At 39.7% G+C, this 22,875-nt stretch overlaps 1 protein-coding gene across 2 annotated transcripts in view; it reads right to left on the bottom strand.

The window, feature by feature from the left end:
* Positions 1-22,875, bottom strand: part of KLHL32 (kelch like family member 32) — a 227,508-nt gene that overhangs the window by 94,354 nt on the left and 110,279 nt on the right. For both annotated transcript variants that reach the window (XM_049897499.1, XM_049897505.1), the window contains exon 4: positions 17,150-17,257. In XM_049897499.1, the coding sequence (XP_049753456.1) occupies positions 17,150-17,257 (108 nt within the window). The remainder of the gene's footprint in view (positions 1-17,149; positions 17,258-22,875) is intronic.

The raw sequence follows: 22,875 nt of genomic DNA, 5'->3' as shown, positions 1-22,875 counted from the left end.
ATCACTCATCGAACTGGAGGGGCATAAACAGTGGACAAGTCAAGAGGTTTTACAGACAAAGCAGAGCAAGAAAATGCAGGATGAGTAGAGTTTGGTGGTCCAAAATCCATTAGGGAAGGTGAAAACCCTTAAAGACGCCAAACTAGGCAGACATTGCCACTTTCCTCAACAAGCCTTACCTGCTTCGATTAAGGCAGAATTGGAATTTCTCCAGATTTCACAAAAGGGCTTTGATACAATCAGGAGCCAGCTTAAGGTGGGGCAAGAGTTTGTCTTGTCCACAGGGTCACCTGTAGGGAGTAATCTGTCCCTACCACCCACCACACCTGACCTCCTGGTGACAGAATACAGGAGGTGGACACAACAACCTCATCACCTGGGTCAGGCCCAGGCATCTCTCTTGCAGCTTGTGGCAGGACAAGGTCATGTGAAATGAGGGGAAGGATCCACAGCTGACCCTGCCCCAAAGGCTGACACTCTATACCCATCTTTGGCCAGATAGGAGTAAGCACTGGGGTCAGTGTGGCACTGGGTGGTGTGACAATAGTAATAGGAATAAATCCATAACTGCAGTAGAAAGTGGGGGTCTCTAAAGATGTCCAGTGAGAGTTGTTATATCAGAAGTCAGTCATGAGATGGTCCAATTGCCCTACTGGTAGCTGTCACCTCTTGAATACTCTGTCCAAATATGTCCTCTGCCCACCAATCCAAGTAGGTAGTTAGTGGACAGTTTAATATGCATCATCTCTAAGGAAGCTCCTCCAAACTAGAATAGGACTGGGGCTCCTGGTTGCAGCAATATATTCAGGCAGGGCGTGAGGCCCTCAAGAAGGAGGCGAGGTGTAGGCCCTGAGGTGAGAGTCTGCACAGAGCATGATGAGCTGGGTCACCTTGGTCAGAGCCCAGAGCACACCTGGACGGGCTCTGGGTGTGGGGATCAGGGACAGAACACCCCACCACAAGTCTTCTCTGCCCTTATTCTTCAGCTTGTTCTCACACATCACTGCACATCCACTCTCTTAATTCTGTTTTGTTCTTTATTTTCCCTCTTACTTCCACCTTGCTGCATGGATTAGCTGCTGCTAAGGACAGTCTTATAAGGTCACTATGAGCCAGAAGCAACTTGACAGCACCTAACAACAACAATAAGAAGGGACTGTTGTAAACAGCCGTGACAAGTTTTGAGCGTGACCTTTTTTCTGCTTGTGAACCAGTGAGTTGGCATCTTTAGAAAATACTGTATCTTCAACTCTTCAAGGCTATCTTCCTAATTTCTTGCTTTACGAGACTTTTAAATTACATACTTCTGGGTTTGTAGATAAAGAAGGCTGAAGGAGTTGACGACGGTAAAGGCAGACAACTAAGGTCTTTAGAAACACACACACACACACATACACACACGTGCCCGCACAAACACAAGCACATGAGCAACTGCAAATTAAAAGTAGCCTAATATCATTTTTGCAGTCCCTTGGTGGCACAAACAGTTAAGCGCTCATCTTAAGGTGGCAGGTCAAACCCACCCAAAAGCATCTCGGAAGAAAGGCCTGGCGATCTGCTTCCAAAAGGTAACAGCCTTCAAAACCCTAAGAAGCAGTTCTACATCGTACACATGGGGTCACCATGGAGGTCAGAATTGACTTGATAGCAACTAACAACAACAGCATCATTTATAAGAATATTTTCAAATTAAAACAGTTTCTGTGTACTGCTTCTTTGTGACTTTTTTTCTGTATAGTATAGCAAAATGGCAAATTATCACAATTTAAAACTTATAAACTGCGAAGCAAATTGAATACAACAGCAGAAATAAATTTTAAATGATGAAATCTTCAAGAACCATCAGACCTTTCATACAAGGTTCTTCTTGAGAGACTTACAGACAGAATATGAGACATAAAATCTAACTGTGAGAAATTGCTTTGCATTTAGTTTTTGCTTCAGAACAATTACGCCAGGGTTTTCTTTGTCCACAAGGTGGCGCCCATGTTTAAGGCAAAAGGATTTTCTAAATTATTCATGTACCTCTATAACTGACAACCTAAGTTTATTTAAAAAAAAAAATTCAAGTAAGAATAATAGAATATACAACTTATATTTTCTAAATTTTTCTATGATATTGGGAAATGTTTATAAATATTCCTGAAGTGCCCCATCTGAGCAATACTGATTAGAATTTAGCAGTTTTCCATAAATCAAGTACAAATTTAAGAATGTGGTTGAAATTTTTCAGCCTTGTATTCAGAAACCTTCATGATGTGGCCCCATCCTACTTTTTAAAGCTTATTTCCAACCATTTAACCTTACGGTCCCTTTGCTGAAGCCAGTAGCTCACTGTTCACACTCAGGCATCGTTTCTTCTTTCTCCACATTAAATACCCTCCTACTCCTCTTCTCCATCGCCATGTGTCCAAACCCTGGCCATTCTTCAAGATCCAACTCAAAGTCCACTTCCTAGGCAAATCTTTCCCCCAAACCCCAGTTGAAATTCATCTCCCAAGCTTCCAAACCGCCACAGATGTCTGCTGAATTAAGCCTATGGGCTCTGAAGTCATAATGCCTTAGCTCAAATCCTGGCTTCTACACTTGCTAGCAGAATGAGCTGGGGAAAACTACTCAGTTCTGTGTGCTTCAGTGTCCTTTTTTGCACAGTGAAAATACATCCCACACAAGACTACCTAAGGAAAAAAAAAAGAGAAAATACATTGTATCATTATACTTATGTATGGCTACATGTTACAAAGTAGTCCAAACAGGGATGGGTTTATTTTTCTCACAAAAGGTAAATTAGGCAGCCTGGAATTCAAGAAACCAGGGTTCCTGTATTTTCCTGCTTGGTCAGCTTAGCCCATGGTTTCATGGTCACAAAATGGTGGCCATATCTTCAAGCCTTGTCACTGAATTCCAGAAAAGAGAGACAGCAAAGAGAACAAAAAGCATATGCCAGCTGAGTCCGTCATTATTTATCAGAAAAACAACAGAGTGCCAGCAAACTCTGCCATATAGACTTTCATTTACATCTCATTAGCCAAGTCTATGTCATGTGGCTAACCACAGCTGCAAAAAAAAACCTGGAAACTGAGTTTTTATGGCTAGGTACACTACTGTCCCAAATTAAAATGGATATTGGGTAGGCAATCAAAGAGGTCATGTACTTAGCTTAGTATCTCTATAGTAAGTCCTCAATAAATGTTAGCTATTTTTTTTTATTATCTGTTCCTTTTTCATGCAACTAGGTGCTTTTGCTTTGAATGAATTATGCATGTCTTAACTATGAGATCTTGCTGGCAGGGTTCATCCTATTTCATACTCATTGTCGCTGAGCATCTAAGAGGAGCACTCCTAATGCAACAGTTCCAGAATTATTTACAAAAGAAATTCACAGGCTTGAAAGATACTGTTCCTGAGGAAAATGTTAGAAGATATCAAAAGCCTCGTTAGGGGTTATCCAATTGAAAGAGTTCGAAAAAAAGGACACAACAGACATTTCAACTGACGGCTGTAATAGTACATTGAAGTAAAGGTAATCTTTGGGTTGGGTGTTGTATACAGTAAATTTGTGACTCTATTGATTCCTTAAGCCACAAATTTGTCAGGTGGCTCTCTTCGAAACAACATAGTCCACTTGTATAAATTTCTAAAAGATCTTAATATCAAACATTTAAAAAACTACTTTATTTTCAATTTATGAGAAAAAAATCAATCAACTTTGCCAACTATGAGGATATGGGAAAAAAAAGAAAATCAGATTTAATTTCCAAGTATGTCAAAATAATGTTAAAAAAAATAATAAAAATCCTAGTAAAATAGAAAGGCATGAGAATCACTATGCGATTCTAGTATTTGCCTCCACAAGTTTATACATTCTCATTTGGTTCACTTGAGATTTCTAAGGTTACAAAAGCACAGCCTTTCCTAAGATGCCAAGAAAACACCATAGTGTAGATAAGGACACAAATATTACATTACAGGAAGGCTACACGCGGCCCAGCAGCAATTTCATTTATTATCATAATGCAGTTTAGAGAAGGGTTTCTCAGTCTATAGATTCTGCTATGGAAATTAGTTCTTCCTTTCCTATTTTAGGACGTGCAATAGGGTGATGAACATTTTGTCCACTTGGTCCTTTTGTATTGTAGGAGCAAACATCCTTTCCTCTTGGTCCCTTCTGCATTAGCAGGATTCTGGCATTTCAAAGCTCTAAAACTTAATAGTTCTCTCAGCTAGACATTTCCTACATAGTTTTCTGCATTATGGTTAAATTAATAAAATACATTATTTAACAAAATGTAAGGATAAATTATATATACTTACATCACCTAAGAAAAAATGAGGCTTAATTATTTAAAAATGCAGAACAAATTTTTGATAGGTTTTAACTAAGAGAAAGAGTCAGCCCCAGCAATTAAAATATAATGAAACATGAAAGACATTACAGAGTATAAGAAAAGCCAAATTAATTATTAAAGCTTACTTGTATAACCAGTACTCTTTCAAGTGTGATGGAAACAGGGATTTTTGTACCGTAGTGCTTTAGTTTCTTTCAATGTTAGCATGACCCAAGAGAAAATGTTAGTTTAGAATACTGCTATCTGAAGATGGAAGGTCTCTGAGAGAATGAATAGAACTGGAGATCTGAGCCTGTAAAAATTACAGCCTAGGAAACTCTATGGGGCAGTTCTACTCTGTCATATGCGGTTTGCTTTGAGTCAGAATAAGCTCAATGACAGACAACAACAACACTATGTCAAGGTTCCTAAGTGGCGCAAAGGGTTTGCTCTCAACTGCTACCCCAAAGGTTGGCAGTTGGAACCTACCAAGCGGTACTGCGGAAGATAGGCCTGGCAATCTGCTTCTGTTAAGATGGTTGTTGGTATTGTTAGGGGCCATTGAGTCAGTTGTGCCACGAGGGCTCCTTAAGACTACAGTCAAGAAAACCCTGTGGAACAGCTCTACTCTGTAAGACACAGGATCATCATGAGTCGGAATGGACAACAACAACAACTACACTATTATGTCACTGCTAGGTGCTCAAGTACAGAGAAGAAAGGAGGCAAGTGGGATTAATATGGTGTGGTGTAGTTAACACCAAGATGGCAGTGGGCACAGACTGCTATAGGAGCACTTGGCTGGGGATGTCTAATTTCACTGAAGGAATCTGCAACATAATTCTTCAGATGAAAAGTTATGTCATTAATGTCCAATTCCATGTTCATCTAGGGTACTCCTAGCACTGGCTTTATAAGGCTTTTGTGTCTGCTATAGGACCTTGGGCAAGTCAACGACACATTTGCTTTCAGTGTTGTCTTATAAAGAAATGGGAGACTTCTGCTACCTATCTTCATAGTGTTTGTGCAAGGATAGAAGATAAGCTATGTAAAATTCTTAGAACAATGCCTGGCATGTTTTATATGGTTAAAAAAAATGTAGCTATTATGTTACCGTTGCTAATTCCATGAAAAAATAAATCTACTTCACAAATAACAACCCCTACTTCCAGCATTTGCTTACTGTCTACTATGTACCAGGTACCATGCTGGACTCTTCCATACGTTATCTCTTCCCTTACACCATTCTCCCTTGCAAGGTAAATATTATCACCATGTGACATATGAGGAAACTGAGGGCAGAGATATTCATCCATTCAATCAACAAGTTTTTTTCGGAGTTCCCACCTTTCAAGGCACTGGGTATGGCCATGAATAAGACAAACAAAGTTTACCTTTGCCATGGTACTTAAACAGTCCAAATTTTGACCAACCGGGTAGATTTGTGGTGCCATCAACTGACAACAGTAAAACAAAGAAACAGGTTTAGTGGGAAAGATCAAAGTTCCATTTTAGGATGGAACGTTAAATTTGTGATGCCTATTGGTCACACAAACAGAAGATGGTCAAGCAGAGAGATAAATATATGAGCCTAGTTGACAAACTACAGCCCACAATCTGTCTGCCATCTGCTTTTATATGGCCCATGAGCTGAGGAAAAAACAAAACAATAATAATATGTGGTGACATGTGAAAACTATATGGAATTCAAATTTCACTGTGATAAATAAAGTATTTTTAGATTACAGCCAAGTTCATTCATTTATGTATTTGTCTCTAGCTGTGTTCTTGCTACAACAGCAGAGTTGAGTAGTTGCAAAAGAGACTATGTGGCTTGCAAAGCCCAAAATATTTCAATCTGGCTCCTGCAGAAGACGTTTGCTGACACCTCGTCTAGAATGTAGGTGTGGGCTGGGAGTCAGTAGCACAGAGATCCTAACAAGTACCATGGCTCTGTTAAATGCAGCAGTGTGTTCATCTGGTATTTCCAAACAGTTCAAGCCACCCAGAGAAGGCATTCACCGTGCATTTTTCTTATCAATACAGACCTAACACAGAGTAGGTACTCATTAAGTTTTGTTAAATTAATGAGTCGATCCTTGAGATTAGAATAAAATATAAATGAATGATTTTTATGTAGTATAAAAAAGAAAACATCCATGAATTAACTTAGCACATTTGATGCATTTTCAAACTACCCTTTCATTTGAATGTTCTCATTGTTTTTCTACTCCAAAGGAGTATCTGCTTGCACTACAAATCTTTTCAAATGCTCTGCTTGCTCAGTTCTGTTTTTAACTTGATCTTAACAACAAAGACCATATGTTTGCTGCCAGTTTGTTTTCTTTTTAATATTCTTACATTTAGAATTGTAATACACCCATATACTATGTACTGCTTCATACAAAGTCTAAATGCTTCCAGCAGAGGGCTCAAGAAACCTATTCTAAATAAAAACCCAGAAAAAAGGGGAAAAAAGCTCATTGTCCAATAAAAAAAAAAAACCTGTTGCCTTCAAGTTGATTCCGACTCATAGTGACCCTATAGGGCAGAGTAGAACTACCCCATAGAGTTTCCAAAGAGTGTCTGGTGGATTCGAACTGCCAATCTTTTGGTTAGCAGCCAGAGCATTTAACCACTATGCCACCAGGGTTTCCTGTCCAGTAACAGATATTGTAAAACTCTTCCAGAAGGCAATTCCCATAAAGAAATACGTTCCTCCTCTCAATCAAGTAGTTATTTATAAATTTACTTAAAATAATCCCCAAAAAAGGAAAAAGCTAGATATATGTGCATGTGCTCATAATTATTAAAAGTGGGCCAAAAATGTGGCCTTAAGCTTCTTGGGGAGCCCTGGTTGCACAGTGGTTAAGAGCTCAGGTGCTATCCAAAAGGTCGGCAGTTCGAATTCACCAGCCACTCCTTGGAAATCCTATGGGGCAATTCTACTCTGTCCTATAGGGTTGCTATGAGTTGGAATCAACTCAATGGCTACGGGTCAACTTACATTGAATTTTCCAGGAATGCTACCACCTTAAAAGCCAAGAACTAAGAGTTGTTCACCATTTAGGCAAATTATGTCAGCTGGGCATGGCCTTCTGCTGTTTGCGTCACTAGTACTACATGCCTCCATTCATCTGCACCTGGTTGCAACTGTCCCAGTCATGGTGACTCCACCTACAGCTGTAGACATGTGACTATTTCATTACCTCTTCTAGAAGAGTAGTGTCCCATTACATACAGACTGAAATATATATTTTATTATATATATTTGATTATATGATACTATATATCACAACTAATTTTTAAAGTAATATGTGTAGGTAAGTTATATCATCAAACAATTTCATTTCAGGATAATAAAAGTAGCTTTATCAGAAGGCCCCTTATAGATCTGATGAAGTTAAGAACCACCAAGTCAGACGGTAGTTCCTTTATGTGGAAATTCCTTTATGTGTACAATTTCTTCCAAGTGAGCTTTTAGTAGGAGCTGTTCAGCTAATAGGATGAAGCTGGAGTAAAACTGTTCCCTTTTGCTAAACAGGGAAAAAGTTCATGCACTTTAAAAATCTATCAACATGAAAATTAAGAAGCTAACCAGACTCTTCATTAAATAAACGGTTAACTTTTCTCCACTCAGAGGTGACTGGAGGGAGAGCCTGAAGGAGGGGTCAGAATTTTCTTAGACATGAATACAACCAACATTCAGAAACACCAACAACCAAGACAGAACTGCTTAGGAACATTTCAAACCAGGAGTTACTGCTCACTCACTCTGGCAAAGAAAAAATTCTCAGAAGTACACCATGGATTAAAAATTTTTGGCAATGCAAATTCCTGCTGTAACATTCAAGAGAAACAAGTGCACAGAAGTGCAAAACCCACCTTAAGTTAACCAACTGGGTTGACTTACTGTTTCGAGTTGCTGGATATGAGCCATTTCTACTCGGGATGAAGTCTGCCAGAGAAGGACAGATTGCTTATTGTCCCACTTATGACAATAAAACTATTATCAAGAGCATAAAGGAAATACTTCTCTTCCTATTCTCTATACTGGCAGTGGGGTTGGGGAGGGAGGTAGAGAGAATGAAAGGAGAGGGGAGGGAAAAGGAGGGCAACACATCCAGTTCGTGTGAAAAGAATTTCGTAAAATGAAGATGAAGTTAAAACATACAGGGGCTGCACTCTTCCTTGTCATCAAATATTTTCTTAGATATTCAGAGACGCTCATAATGTCATCAGTCTGTATGCTCTGTACCTACAAGCTCACCATGGCCCACGCTGGCTTTCTCAGCACAGAATCTGTGCCAAGAAAGGTTTGAAATGCGGCAAGCATATTGTTCTAAACATATTTTGTTTTCATTAGGTGACTGAGTCTAATCACGGCCCAAAGACAAATATCTGTGCCTAAAATGTGATTATTACTTAAGCAGAATGTAGCCTGATGTAATAGAGTCTTATTCCATTTTCAATGTTTGACTGCCACAGCTTTTAAGCCCTACTACTCCCTCTTCCTGTCTTACCCCACAACTGGGAAAATCCAACTGCTCCCTCCTTTGGTGCTGGCCAGATGTTCAAACCGCTCAAGCCCCTGCCTGCAGGAGAGAACACTTACACCGGCCCCATCCCCTAACGACAATAAAAGCTAAATTCGGTTGCCTCTCCTTGCTCTCTCCAGCTATTTTCAGTACTGCTTGCGAGCTGTCCTGTTGTCCCCAGAAAACTCATTACGTGAGAAATAAATCTTTTCATATTCTCTTGGTGGTCCGTGTTGTCATAAGTCTCAATATTCGAACCAAATTGGGGGTGAGGGGTGGTGGGGAACCCTGTTTCTGTATAGTGACTATTAAAAAAAAATTCCATTGCTGTTGTGTGGATTCTGACTCATAGCAACCCTACAATACAGAGTAGAATTGCACTATGCGCGTCCCAAGGGGCAGCTGGTGGGTTGGAACTGCCGACATTTTGGTTAGCAGCAGAGCTCTTAAGCACTACGCCACCAGGGCTCCAGGGACTATAAGACAACCAAAAAAAAAAAAAAAAAAAAAACTCTAAGACTTAAAATTTGTTAGGGAAAGACCAGGATACATTTTTTTTAAAAATCAAAATGTCAGTTTTATCACCAGATCAGAACGCGAAACTCAGAAGTGCGGTCACAATGACACTTCCTCGCACAGTGACATTTTTCGGTGCTGTTCTGCTGAACAAAGCACTCTGTAGTTCCTGGAGTATAGGCTGCACTTTGAGTACACCCTGATGAGACGGCATGCACAAATTTAATAAGGAAGAATAGGCAGGTACAAAGTTGGAGCCTGTCATTTGGAACTGTCCCTGCTCTGTGGGTGGGAGGTTCTCCCACATGACTTCGTGTTGTCTGCATCAACTGTTCAACAGGAGGAACAGACAAGCCCTACACCCAATGAAGTTGTTCTTGGGTCCTCAGGTGAGAAAAGTAAGCTTCAAGGTGTTAGTCAGAATGTAGACTTCTAAAATCTCCTTTATTTTTTCACAGTACATGACTAGCTCCCCAACCTGCCCTCCTTACCATTTTTAACCACCAAACCATGTCAAGGATTATTATTTTACTTGACATTTTGGGAAACCAAAAAAATTCCATTTGGCATCTAGCCTCCGATAACCATAGGTAAGATTCTCTTTCACTAAGTGGGTTGACATTTTCTACAAAAACATGAATGCGATACATGCAACGTTGTCACCCAAAAATAGGAAGTGGACAAATCTGCTTGATTGTTTTAATAATTCACAGATAAAAGTGAAAATCTCTCCAAATGCAAATAACAGAGTTTCAAAAGATCCAAGAAACCAAATAAATAAATAAATAAATCACGATTGAAATTGAAAAGTTCCTCTTTTCATTTCACTCTTAAACTTGCTGTGTCAACAACTCAGTTATGGGCTCTGGCACAGCTCTGACAAGCGTTAAGGGGAGAAGAAAATGATCGTTTTCTGCACTATTCAAAATAACCTTCCTGAGAACATGGGTTTCAGACTGGGTCCTCTGGTGCCTGGGGCACTGCAGGTACCTCGGGGGGCCTTGGGCTTGCCAGGACTCCATAGGTGCTGCCTGGTGAAGAAAGGACACTGCAGCCAAAAAAATTAAACCAACCAAATAGTCCTAACATTGCTCCAAGAGAAGCATTTAAGAAAAATTTCTCCCCATTTTGTTCCATGTGCTACCATTTAGCTCAACCAGGTTATGTTTCTAAGTAAATTTGATGGGGACTTTTTCAATATAAAGTGACACTTCCATCCCTGAAGAAATGGTCCATGGGAAAGCAATTCCAGTTAAGGCTCCTGTCACTCTGCTGCCAGGCCTGGTGCTCAGGTCTCCAGAGAAAAGCTTTCTGCTATGGAGAATAAATACAGTTTCAATGACCATCAAAATGGAATGCTACAGTGTAGGCCTTCTCAGGGCTATAGAGAAGAAAATCATGTCAACTTGTCAGGGAAATAAATCAGTCAGAAAGAAAAACTTTACTACTTAAGAGCATGGAAATTAAGGGGGAGTTTCCTTTAGTTTTCTATTCCCTAACCACATATTTTTAAATAATTACAATTATGTGTCTGTATATACACACATATATATAGGAGCCTTGGTAGCATAAGCACTCAGCTGCTAAACAAAAGGTCGGCAGTTTGAACCCATCAGCCGCTCTGCGGGAGAAAGATGTGGTTATCTGCTCCCTTAAAAATTACAACCTAGGAGACTCTATGGGACAGTCTACTCTATGCTATAGGATTGCTATGAGTCAGAATAGACTTGACAGCACATAACAACAATAACATGTATGTATATATAATGTGGAAACTCTGGTGGTGTAGTGGTTAAGAGCTAAGGCTGCTAACCAAAAGGTCGGCAGTTCAAATCCACCAGGCACTCTTTGGAAACTCTATGAGGCAGTTTTACTCCATCCTATAGAGTCACTATGAGTCAGAATCAACTTGAAGGCAACAGGTTTAGTTTTGGGGTTTTATATATACATAGGTATGCATGCATGTGACGCATGTACGTGTGTGAATATACAAAAAAAATACATACTATATATGTATATATATGTGTGTGTATATACATACACACCAAACCCACTGTTGTCAAGGCAGAACTCATAGTGATCCTATAGGACAGAGTAGAATTGCCCCAAAGGATTTCCAAGGAGCAGCTGGTGGACTTGAACTGCAAATCTTTTGGTTAGCAGCCCAGCTCTTAACCACTGCACCACTGGGGCCCTAAGTGTGTGTGTGTATATATATATATATATTTACTTAACAGAGTATCATACTTTCCTAGTTTTCCAATAGGCTACAAAATATTAATATTAATGGTTATACAATATTTCCTTATGAAGATTGTACTAAAGCATTCTTGGGATTGGAGAAAGGTAGTTAGGATGGTCATCCCCAAAGAGAAGAAATGGGTTCTCTGACGTTAGGGTGCCAAGGGCTGCAGTTGTTGAATAATGAGTAGAAAAGTGAGGGAGGGAATACTTCAGATGTGACTTAGCTGGTTCAGAGCTGCCAAAATTGGAGGTGGAAAATTTTAAGGAGGTACAAATGTCACCCTTTTATATATCTCTTTACTGGGCTTCTGGAACCTCTCCATCAGGCTCCAAGGGACAGAAACAGAGGAGGACAGTTCTCCGAAAAGTTGGAGGAAACTAATTAGGTCTAAACCTTGCTCCACTATATGTATGGTATTCAGCACTATATGTATGGGTTCAGTAGATAGTCCATCTTCCTTGACATCATCATAGCTAGAGTACTAACAAAATTAACTTTTCTGTGGTTCTTAGTCCCATTTGCTTCCACTTTTGTCCTAACTTACTCAAAGTCCTAGAGGCTTTGGTATTGGGAATTCTTTCTGCCTTCAGAGAAGGGCTCTTCTCTTCATACAAGACTTTCCAAGAGATACCTGCTCCTCGTTGTCTAGCTGGATTTCTTAGCTGCACCTGCTTGCTCCTAGGTGACTAACCTCTTGCCTAGTTTGGAATAGGAGTCTTTCTCCCAAGCAACATCTCCATCAGAATTCTTTTTTTCTTCTTTTTCATCGTCTCTTCTACTCAGGAATGGTTGGAAACAAGAATGAATTCTTAGCCAGAGTTGGGAAGTGAGGAGACTTAGGGGAAGCCAGGGTATAGGTTGGGTTCCTTTGCCCACTAGTATAAGTGAGAGTTTAAGTTTTCGTAGGTTCATTTTATCTTTTTCTCCCAAAGGCAGATATGCCCAGTGACAGTTTATGTCACAAAGTCTGCTTCTGACCAGCTCCCAGGCCCGCCCAGAACACAGCCTGCATTGCAATCTTGCTCCTGTATCCTCCACCGCTGGCTCTGCTCTAATCCTGGCTGCTGTGTATGGCTGTGCAATGATGCCCACGAGGGCTGCAATGCTTCCCAGGCTCGGCTTGAGCTGTGGCCCATGAAGGTGTGCCCAGAGGAAGGCACATGTCTGGTTAGAGCAAAGGAGGAGTGTTTGCTTGAGCAGTCCTGGGTATACTTCTCGATAAGAAAAGTGCATGCATTTTCCAAGCATGTATTAGGGGAAAAGCTTGCTTTTTCTTTAAATGTTCCTGGATTAAATCCGTGGACCAACCTTAAGAAGGGTAAACTTTGGAGCCGTGTGTAGGAGGAAAGAGCACACGTCTTGTTACCCTTAGCAGCATTCATTCATCACTCCCACTCTGTTCTCCCATTTTCTCTCCCAAGACAGCAACAATTTTCAGACACTTAAAATACTTACATTTTATACTATGCTTACTACAATTGACTGAACGTATAATCACCTGTCAGTAGAAATAGCTATATGTAGATAATTTTAATGTTAACCCTGAATTTCCACAAATCTATATACATATCAAAACTAAAGATTATATATCAGCAAAAGTCCACAGTAGTAACAGTTACAGAATTGAAGAATTATGCTCTTATTTGCACTTCCACGTTCCCAACTCTTTGCTTAATGATTATTTCAATTCCATAGTAAAAGAAGGCAGCCTTTTGCCTCTCCCAAGTATACTAAAACCAAACCAAACTCATCAGCATCAAGTTGATTCCAACTCATAGCGACACTATAGCAACCCAGTAGGACAGAGCAGAACTACCCCAGAGGCTTTCCAAGGAGCAGCTGGCTGGTGGATTCCAAAGGCTGACCATTTGGTTAGCAGCTGAACGTTTAACCACTGCGCCACCAGGGTGCCCCAAGTACACTGGAACTTCATTTTTATGCCATTATCTGTGTCCATGTCTCAAAGGGGAAACATTTTTATTATAAAGTCATTTTGGTATTTTAGAAACCAAACTGCCTTGGATACTGTCCAAGAAAGACTATATGTAGCAAAATGTGATCATGTACAGAGTACAAGTACAGCAACTCAGAACTTTCATGGACTGAGTTTTGGAAAGGCACAGTTTCCAGGATGAGAGAACCATCAAAACAGTTCACTTCCTAAATTGTCCTAAAACTTTCCTGCCTCCTTCAACAAAGTATAATAAATAGGCTTTAACCTTTTGTTAATAACACAGAACATTAAGAAGGAACAACAAACTTGAAATTAGGTTTGTTTGGGTTTGACTAATTGGGTCCAAATGTACTAGGAGAAGGATCTTGGTCAATTCACTGCCCCTCCCTGGGATTGTTATCTGTGGAGTGGGACCACAACATTCCTCGGAGCTGTTTTGAAGATTAGGTTAAAGAGCACAAATAAAATGCCTCGCACAGAGCTCTGACTTTACAAGGTGTTCCACGAAATGTCAGCCTCCCTTCTGCCCCCTCAGGGTACAGTTCGAACAGATGAGTTAACGCTACATGCCCAGGCTTGCTGCCCAGCTGTGGATGCACATGTTAAGAATGGATTCCCAGGCAAAATAAATTCAACTCCAGGTCCAGGTCCCTGGGTGGTGTAAATGGTTTGTATTCAACTATTAACCTAAGGCTGGCAGTTCAAACCCATCTAGTGGCACCATGGAAGAAAGGCCTGGTGATGTGCTTCTGTAAAGATTATAGCCAAGTAAACCTTATGGAGCAGCTCTACTCTGTAACGCATCGGGTCTCTGTGAATCAGAATCGACCCAACAACAAGGAGTTTTTTGGATATACATATACATACACATATACATATACACACGTACATATCCTCATTGCCATTAAGTTGGTTCCAATTCAAAGCGACCCTACAGGACAGAGTAGAACTACCCCATAGGGTTTCCAAGGTTATAATCTTTACGGAAGCAGACTGGCACATCTTTTTCCTGCGGAGTGGAGCAGCTGGTGCTTTGAACTGCCAAACTTTCAGTTAGCAGCTGAGCACTTAATCATTGCACCACCAAGACTCCTATATACGTAGTTCTCAGAGTTGTTTTGAAGATTAGGTTAAATAGCATCTATGTATGTAGAAGAGCCCAGGTGGCGTAGTGGTTAAGAACTTGGCTGCTAAACAAAAGGTCAGCAGTTCAAATCTATCACCCGCTCCTTGGAAACCGTATGGGGCAGTTCTACTCCGTCTACAGGGTCACTATGATTTGGAATCAACTCAATGGCACCTAACAACAATATATATGTAGGAGCCCTGGTGGCACAGTGGTTAATTTCATATATATATTATTATAAGCTCATTTCGTTTTCTTTTTCTTATAAAAGTAGAATTTGAGCATGTAAAACAAATGACTCCTAGGCAACATGATAATGACTGTCCTTCTGCAAACTTCTTCCTCTTCCCAAGTAGCTTTCTTTCCTTTTAAAAAGTCAGCAGCCCTTCTGCTATCTTCAATTCACATTTCATAGATCCTTTGTGCCACAGGCATCTCACAGATAGTGCTGTATACACACACACACACACACACACACACACACACACACATATTTATATATATGCCACTATATAGAAAAAGAGAGTCCCTACGTGGTGTAAATGGTTAAGCATTTAACTGCTAACTAAAAGGTTGGCAGCTCGAGTCCACCTAGAAGCACCTTGGGAGACAGGCCTGGAGATTACTTCCCAACAAAAACCAGTGGAGCACAGTTCTACTCTGACACACACGGGGTCACCATGAGTTGTAATCTTGACTCAGTGACAAATGGTTTGGCTTAGGGGGTGTGTGTGTGTATATATACATACATACATGTATATGTATAAGAATATATATACATACATATATATATAGTCACTCTGAAGGAAACCAAGAATAAATCTCCCTAAAGCAATCAATACAAACAACAGAGAAGCCACTTATGTGTGTTTTATCTAGATATTCCCAGTAATTTATAGCCTTTCTTTTACTAATGATGTAAACAAAATGTGCACCATATAGCCTCTAAGCTTAAATCATTTAGTTGTTGATGCAGCTGAGCAAAGAACCTACTTAATTGGGCAGCTCTACCTAAAAACCAATATTTACTATTTTATCCCCACTGCACACCAGTGAAGCATGAGTTACGGCTTAACAATCTCATCTTAGAGATGGGCAAATGCAGGTGTGACTGTAATTCTGGTGTAAAGAGAGAAATATACACAAGACACAATTGGGAGCTGGTATCTTTTTACATCTGTAAACAGAAAAAGCATATAACACATTATTTACTCACTTGCTAGGAATATGTTTTGGCAACTCTGTGACCAATAACTCTCTGGATTAATTTCATTAGGCATGAAATTTGGCTGGTCTGACCATGAGTTTGTAATCCATCATCTTTCTTTTTCTCTTTGTAACTCCTACTAGATGGATAATTTTTTTTTTTCCCTTTCTACCTAGTATCATCATTCCAGTTGGCAGAGCTGCTTCAATGACTCTATGACGTATATCTCAAACACTACTAAATCCAGGAGAGTGGATAATTGCACTTTAATAAGCCTCTAAAGAAAATTTAGTAAGTGAACTCTCACCCATTCTCTAAGACCCACATGCCACCTTCTCTGTGAAGTCTTGCACTACCTGCCCCAGTTGCCCATGCCCTCCTTTCTGTCTCCCTGTGTCTTGCATTCTGCTTCTATTATATCTCGCATCACAATGAGGACAAGAAATTATGTATGCACTTCTCTCCCTACTAGGATATGAGCCTGCCAAGAGCAGAGGCCCTGTTTTATGCCTTACTATGGAAAAGAAGATATTAAACTCAAGTTGGATGAAATGTCCTTAAAAAACAAAACTTTATTAAAGAGGATAAATATCCATTCAGTATCTAAGTTGATTCTGTTGAAGTTCTTGAAAGAAAATGGATGCTTTCTGGAAATGGCCGTGTGTCCTGCAACAATTCTAGTGATGGGCAAATTAAGATTTCAAACTATCACATCCTAGTTTGAATGCCTAAGACCCTGACTCTGAAATATGTGTGGTAGACAGTGTCAAGATGTCAGGCATGGCTTTTGGGGGCTTTAAAGCTATGACTGAGTCACTGAGCTTTGGTGGTAACGATGAGAATTCAAGTTATCTTGAAAACGTTTTCCCTCCTGATTGTTCTGGGCCCCACTCTCAGAGTTTCTGATTCAGTACGTCTGAATTAGGAAATTTTCAATTGTAACAACAAGCTGCTGAGCTAAGATTAAAATATTACATTCACTGGATCATGTTAAAAATCAACTGCACAATTTTTCTGTAAACCTAAAACTACTCTAAAAATAAAACCTATTTAAAAAAAAAATCAAGTTTCTTTACTTACCTTCCCATTACTTAAATTATAGTTAGGTGGATGTGAATTTTTTTTCTTTTTAACATTAAAATGAATAAAAAGAAAAATCTTTTCCTCAAGGTTAAATTCTTCAGGTTAGGTGCAATTAAAATGCTGCATCCCTCATTTCGTATTTGGTACCATACCTGTCCTGTGTATGCAAACTCCAGAGCCTGCTTTAAACCAAGGCTGGTCACACCGTGTAAATTCACTTCATCGGCTCCACTTTCCACCATACAAAGACTGAACATTGCCTGAGATGGGGAAAGAAACGAAGAGAGAGAGAGCTTATAGGATTTGGAAAGCAAGGGAGCAAGACAAAGCCCTGGAGAGACTAGGAAAGAAAAGTTTCACAAGTTAAAGACTGACTGGTTTTTGAAACGCTTCAGGTAAGCCTCATTCACACAAGCTACTGCAAACCGTTTTGCTGTCTGCAGTTACAGTAGCAAACACAAGGAAGGGCATACTTCAGACGCAAAGTCTCATTTCACTTAACCCTCACAACGTTTCCTGAGGTGACTGTGTTTCAGCCCACTGAACTCACTCTCTGGGAACTGGAGTTTCACTGCTACCATAGATGTGTGGCAATTCTGAACATTCTTGCCAACAGGACACAGAAGTAGCACCTTTTCCTCCTCACTTGGCCTTGCTTTTTTCCGCCTCATCCTTCTGACACATCTGACAATTATGTATCATGCACTCTATCGGAGTGGTTCTCAACGTGTGCTCCCTGGACTGGCAGCATCAGAATCACCTGGGAACTAGTTAGGGTGTAGATTTTTGGGGTCCCAAGCCCAGACCTACTGATTGAGAAACTCTGAGGGGGGGCCCAGCAATCTGTGTCTTGACACATCCTCCAAGTGACTCTGTTGTTCTTTTGGGTTTGAAAACCACTGCTCTAGTTTACTGACTGGAAATCTGTGTACCCAGAAACCAATTCTCCAAATGGCCAACTTATTGAAAATCAGTTCTTCCACTGAATACTCAATATGTGAAATGAAAATTTGCCAAATGCATGGATTTTCAAAAACAAACGAACAAACAAAAAAAACCCCACACTGATGTTAACAGCTTAAACAGCTTTGACTTAACAGATGTAAAAAGAACATTCAGTATTGATTACTGATGGTGAAATCCACTAGAAAAATATACTTTATAGATGGAAAAAACACGCACTTGCATATGGTAATACTCCAGTTCACACTAAGCATTTGAATTTTTTAAATGTGATTTTTTTTTTGTTTTACAAGTATATTAATCTTCTTCTAGCAATTTTTACAATTCTATACATTTAATATGTATAGAATGGAAGGTATTAACCACACGGCCATTATTCTTTCCAGAGATCCTCATTTCCATCTCACTGAATTAGGCAGTTTTAAGTTTTCATGATGAATTGGATTTTCTTTGACAGTTTATAGTTAAAATGTTAACTGTTTGAAATATACAGCCATCACTCTTGTCATTTGAGAAATTTTCTAAAGAATACTTTAAATGCTTAAAGTTTGAGAACACAAAAAATAACAATTCAAAGTATCCCAAAGACATCTGAAATATTTAACACGGCATATACATAATTATACTTAATTTGATATATTAAATAACAAACATTCAGAATATATTTAACTTTCAGGAACTTACTTTAACATCAGTAACCAAAACCAAACACTCTTTAGAAGCTGTTACAAAAGCCAAAGGAGTCATTTAATTACCAGTAAGTACACCTGGCAACCTGGTTAGTCGGTGAGCCGATGATCTGGGGAATGACCTGCTTCCCGCTGACACCACCATCAGTTCGGGTGCCATGGGACAGGTTAAGAGTACAGGACTTGAAGTCACATGATCTTTGGTTTGGTGAGCACAGCAATTAAGGGCAAGCTTGTAGCCAAGCATTTCTGTGTTTGAAAATTGGCAAGTGGTTTAGGGCAAGCACTTAAGTCAGTTTCCTTACCTGAAAAATGGGGCTAAAATTGTACCCACCTTATAAACTTGTTTGAAGATTATATAATAGTATTGTTGTCAGAGGCTGTCAAGTCTGTTCTGACTTATAGTGACCCAAGTACAACAGAATGAAACATTGCCCAGTCCTGCCCCGTCCTCACAAGCGTCTCCTCTAAGGAGCATTCCAGGTATATTTCTTCCAAGACATACTTGTTCGTTCTTCTGGCAGTCCACGGTATATTCAATATTCTTCACCAACACCATAATTCAAAGGCATCAATTCTTCTTTGGTCATCCTTATTCATTGCCCAGCTTTCACATGCATATGAGGTGACTGAAAATACCTTGGCTTGGGTCAGGTACAACTTAGTCTTCAAAGTGACATCTTTGCTTTTTAACACTTTAAAGATATCTTTTGCAGCAGATCTGCCCAACATAATACATCATTTGATTTCTTGACTGCTGCTTTCATGGGCGTTGATTGCAGATCCAAGTAATATGAAATCCTTGACAACTTCAGTCTTTTCTCCATTTATCACAACATCACTTATTGTTCAATTGTGAAGATTTCTGTTTTCATTATGTTGAGGTGTAATCCATATTGAAGGCTGTGGTCTTTGATCCTCATCAGTAAGTGCTTCAAGTCCTCTTAGCTTTCAGCAAGCAAGATTGTGTCATCTGCATATCACAGGTGATTAATGAGTCTTCCTCCATCCTTGATGCAACGTTCTCCTTTACATAGTCCAGCCTCTAGGATTATTTGCTTAGCATACATATTGAATAAGTATGGTGAAAGGATACAACCCTGATACACACCTTTCCTGACTTTAAACCAAGCAGTATCCTCTTGTTCTATTCGAATGACTGCCTCTTGGTCTATGTACAGGTATCCCACGAGCACTAGTAGTGTTCTGGAATTCCCATTCTTTGTAATGTTATCCATAATTTGTTATGATACACACAGTTGAATACCTTTGCATAGTCACTAAAACACAGCTAAACATCTTTCTGGTATTCTCTGCTTTCAGCCAAGATCCATCTGACATCAGCAATGATATCCCTCATTCCATGTCCTTTTCTGAATCCCACTTGAATTTCCAGCAGTTCCTTGTTGATGTACTGCTGCAACTATTTTTGAATTATCTTCAGCAAAAATTTACTTGCATGGGATATTAATATTGTTTAAAATTTCCACATTCTGTTGGATCACCTTTCTTGGGAATAAGCATATGGATCTCTTCCAGTTGGTTGTCCAGGTAGCTGTCTTCCAAATTTCTTGGCATAGGTGAGTGAGCACCTCCTGCGCTGCATCCATTTGTTGAAACATTTCAATTGGTATTCTGTCAGTTCCTGGAGCCTCGTTTTTCACCAATGCCATCGGTGCAGCTTGGACTTCTTCCTTCAGTACTATTGGTTATTCACCACACAGGACCTCCTGAAATGGTTGGATGTTGACCGATTCTTTTTGGTACAGTGATTTTGTGTATTCCTTCTATCTTCTTTTGATGCTTCCTGGGTCATTCAATGCTTTTCCCTTAGAATCCTTCAATACTGCAATTCCAGACTTGAATTCTTCCTTCAATTCTTTCAGCTTGAGAAATGCTGAATGTGTTCTTCCCACTTTTTTTCTAACACCAGGCCTTTAAAAATGTTATTATGATACCTTACTTTGTCTTCTCCAGCTGCCCTTTGAAATTTTCTCTTCAGCTCTTTTACTTCATCATTTCTCCCATTTGCTTTAGCTACTCCATGTTCAAGAGCAAGTTTCAAAGTCTCTTCTGACATCCATTTTGGGCTTTTCTTTTTTTCCTGTCTTTTAAATGACCATTTGCTTTCTTCACGTATGATGCCCATGATGTCATCCTACAACTTGTTTGATCTTCAGTCATTAGCTTTCAATGCATCAAATCTATTCTGGAGATGATCTCTAAATTCACGTGGGATAAACTCAAGGTCATGAGTTGGCTCTCATGCACTCGTTCTAATTTTCTTCAGCTTCAGCTTGAACTTGCATATGAGCAGTTGATGGTCTGTTCTGCAGTCAGCCTCTGGCATTTTTCTGATTGATGATATTGAGCTTCTCCATTGTCTCTTTCCATACACGTAGTCAATATGACACCTGGTGAGGTCCATGTGTATAGTCATGGTTTATGTTGGTGAAAAAAGGTATTTCCAACGAACAGGTCATTGGTGTTGCAAAATTCTATCATGTAATCTCTGGTGCCATTTCTTTTACCAAGGCCATACTTTCCAACTACTGATCCTTACTTTTTTTTCCCCAACTTTTGCATTTCAATTACACATAATTATCAATGCATCTTGATCGCATGTTTGATCAATTTCAGACTGTGGAAGCTGGTAAAAATCTTCAGTTTCTTCATCTTTGCCATTAGTGGTTGGTGTATAAATTTGAATAATAGTTGTATAAACTGGTCTTCCTTGTAGGCATATGGCTATTACCCTATCACTGACAATGTTGTATTTTAGGATTGATCTTGAAATTTTTTTTTTTAATTTTTATTGTGCTTTAAGTGCAAGTTCACAAATCAAGTCAGTCTCCCATACAAAAATATATATACACCTTGCTATATACTCCTAATTGCTCTCCCCCTAATGAGACAGCACACTCCTTCCCTCACTATCTATTTTCATGTCCATTCAGCCAGCTTCTGACCCCCTCTGCCCTCTCATCTCCCTTCTAGACAGAAGATCCCAACATAGTCTCATGTGTCTACTTGATCCAAGAAGCTCATTTTTCACCAGTATCATTTTCTATCCTATTGGCCAGTCTAATCCCTGTCTGAAGAGTTGGGTTTGGGAAAGATTCCTGTCTTAGGGTAACAAAAGGTCTGGAGACCATGACCACTGGGGTCCCTCTAGTCTCAGTCAGACTATTAAGTCTGGTCTTTTTATGAGAATTTGAGGTCAGCATCCTACTGCTGTCCTGTAGTCTCTGGTTTATGTGGCCATTTCTGTCTTTTGAGCTCATAATTCCTTGTGTCTTTGGTGTTCTTCATTATCCTTTGCTCCAGGTAGGCTGAGACCAACTGACACATCTTAGATGGCCGCTTGCTAGCGTTTAAGGCCCCAGATGCCACTCTCCAAATTGAGATGCAGAATGTTTTCTTAAAAGATTTGATTATGCCAATTGACTTAGATGTCCCCCGAGACCATGGTCCTCAAACCCCCTCCCCTGCTACGCTGACCTTTGAAGTGTTCAGTTCATTCAGGAAACTTCTTTGCTTGTGGTTTATTCCAGTTATGCTGACCTCTCCTGTATTGTGTGTTGTCTTTCCCTTCACCTAAAATAGTTCTTATCTACTATCTAATTAGTGAGTACCCCCTCCCTCCCACCTTCCCTCACCACTCTCGTAACCATCAAAGAATATTTTCTTCTCCTTTTAAACTATTTCTTCAGTTCTCATAATAGTGGTCTTATACAATATTTGCCCTTTTGCAACTGACTAATTTCACTCAGCATAATGCCTTCCAGATTCCTCCATGTTATGAAATTTTTCACAGATTCATCACTGTTCTTTATCAATGTGTAGTATTCCATTGTGTGAATATACCATAATTTATTTATCCATTCATCTGTTGATGGGCACCTTGGTTGCTTCCATCTTATTGCTATGTAAACAGTGCTGCAATGAACATGGGTGTGCATATATCTGTTCATGTAAAGGCTCTTACTTCTCTAGGGTATATCGAAGGAGTGGAATTGCTGGATCCTATGGTAGTTCTATTTCTAGCTTTTAAAAGGAAGTGCCAAATCACTTTCTAGAATGGTTGTACCATTTTACATTCCCACCAGCAGTGTATAAGTGTTCCAGTCTCTCCACAACCTCTCCAACATTTATTACTTTGTGTTTTTTGTATTAATGCCAGCCTTGGAGTGAGATGGAATCTCATTGTAGTTTTGATTTGCATT

The sequence above is a fragment of the Elephas maximus genome, chromosome 1 (assembly GCF_024166365.1).
Source record: "Elephas maximus indicus isolate mEleMax1 chromosome 1, mEleMax1 primary haplotype, whole genome shotgun sequence".
Classification (NCBI taxonomy): Eukaryota; Metazoa; Chordata; class Mammalia; order Proboscidea; family Elephantidae; genus Elephas; species Elephas maximus.
The sequence above is the reverse complement of the archived record's forward strand: the minus strand, read 5'-3'. Positions and strand labels throughout refer to the sequence as shown.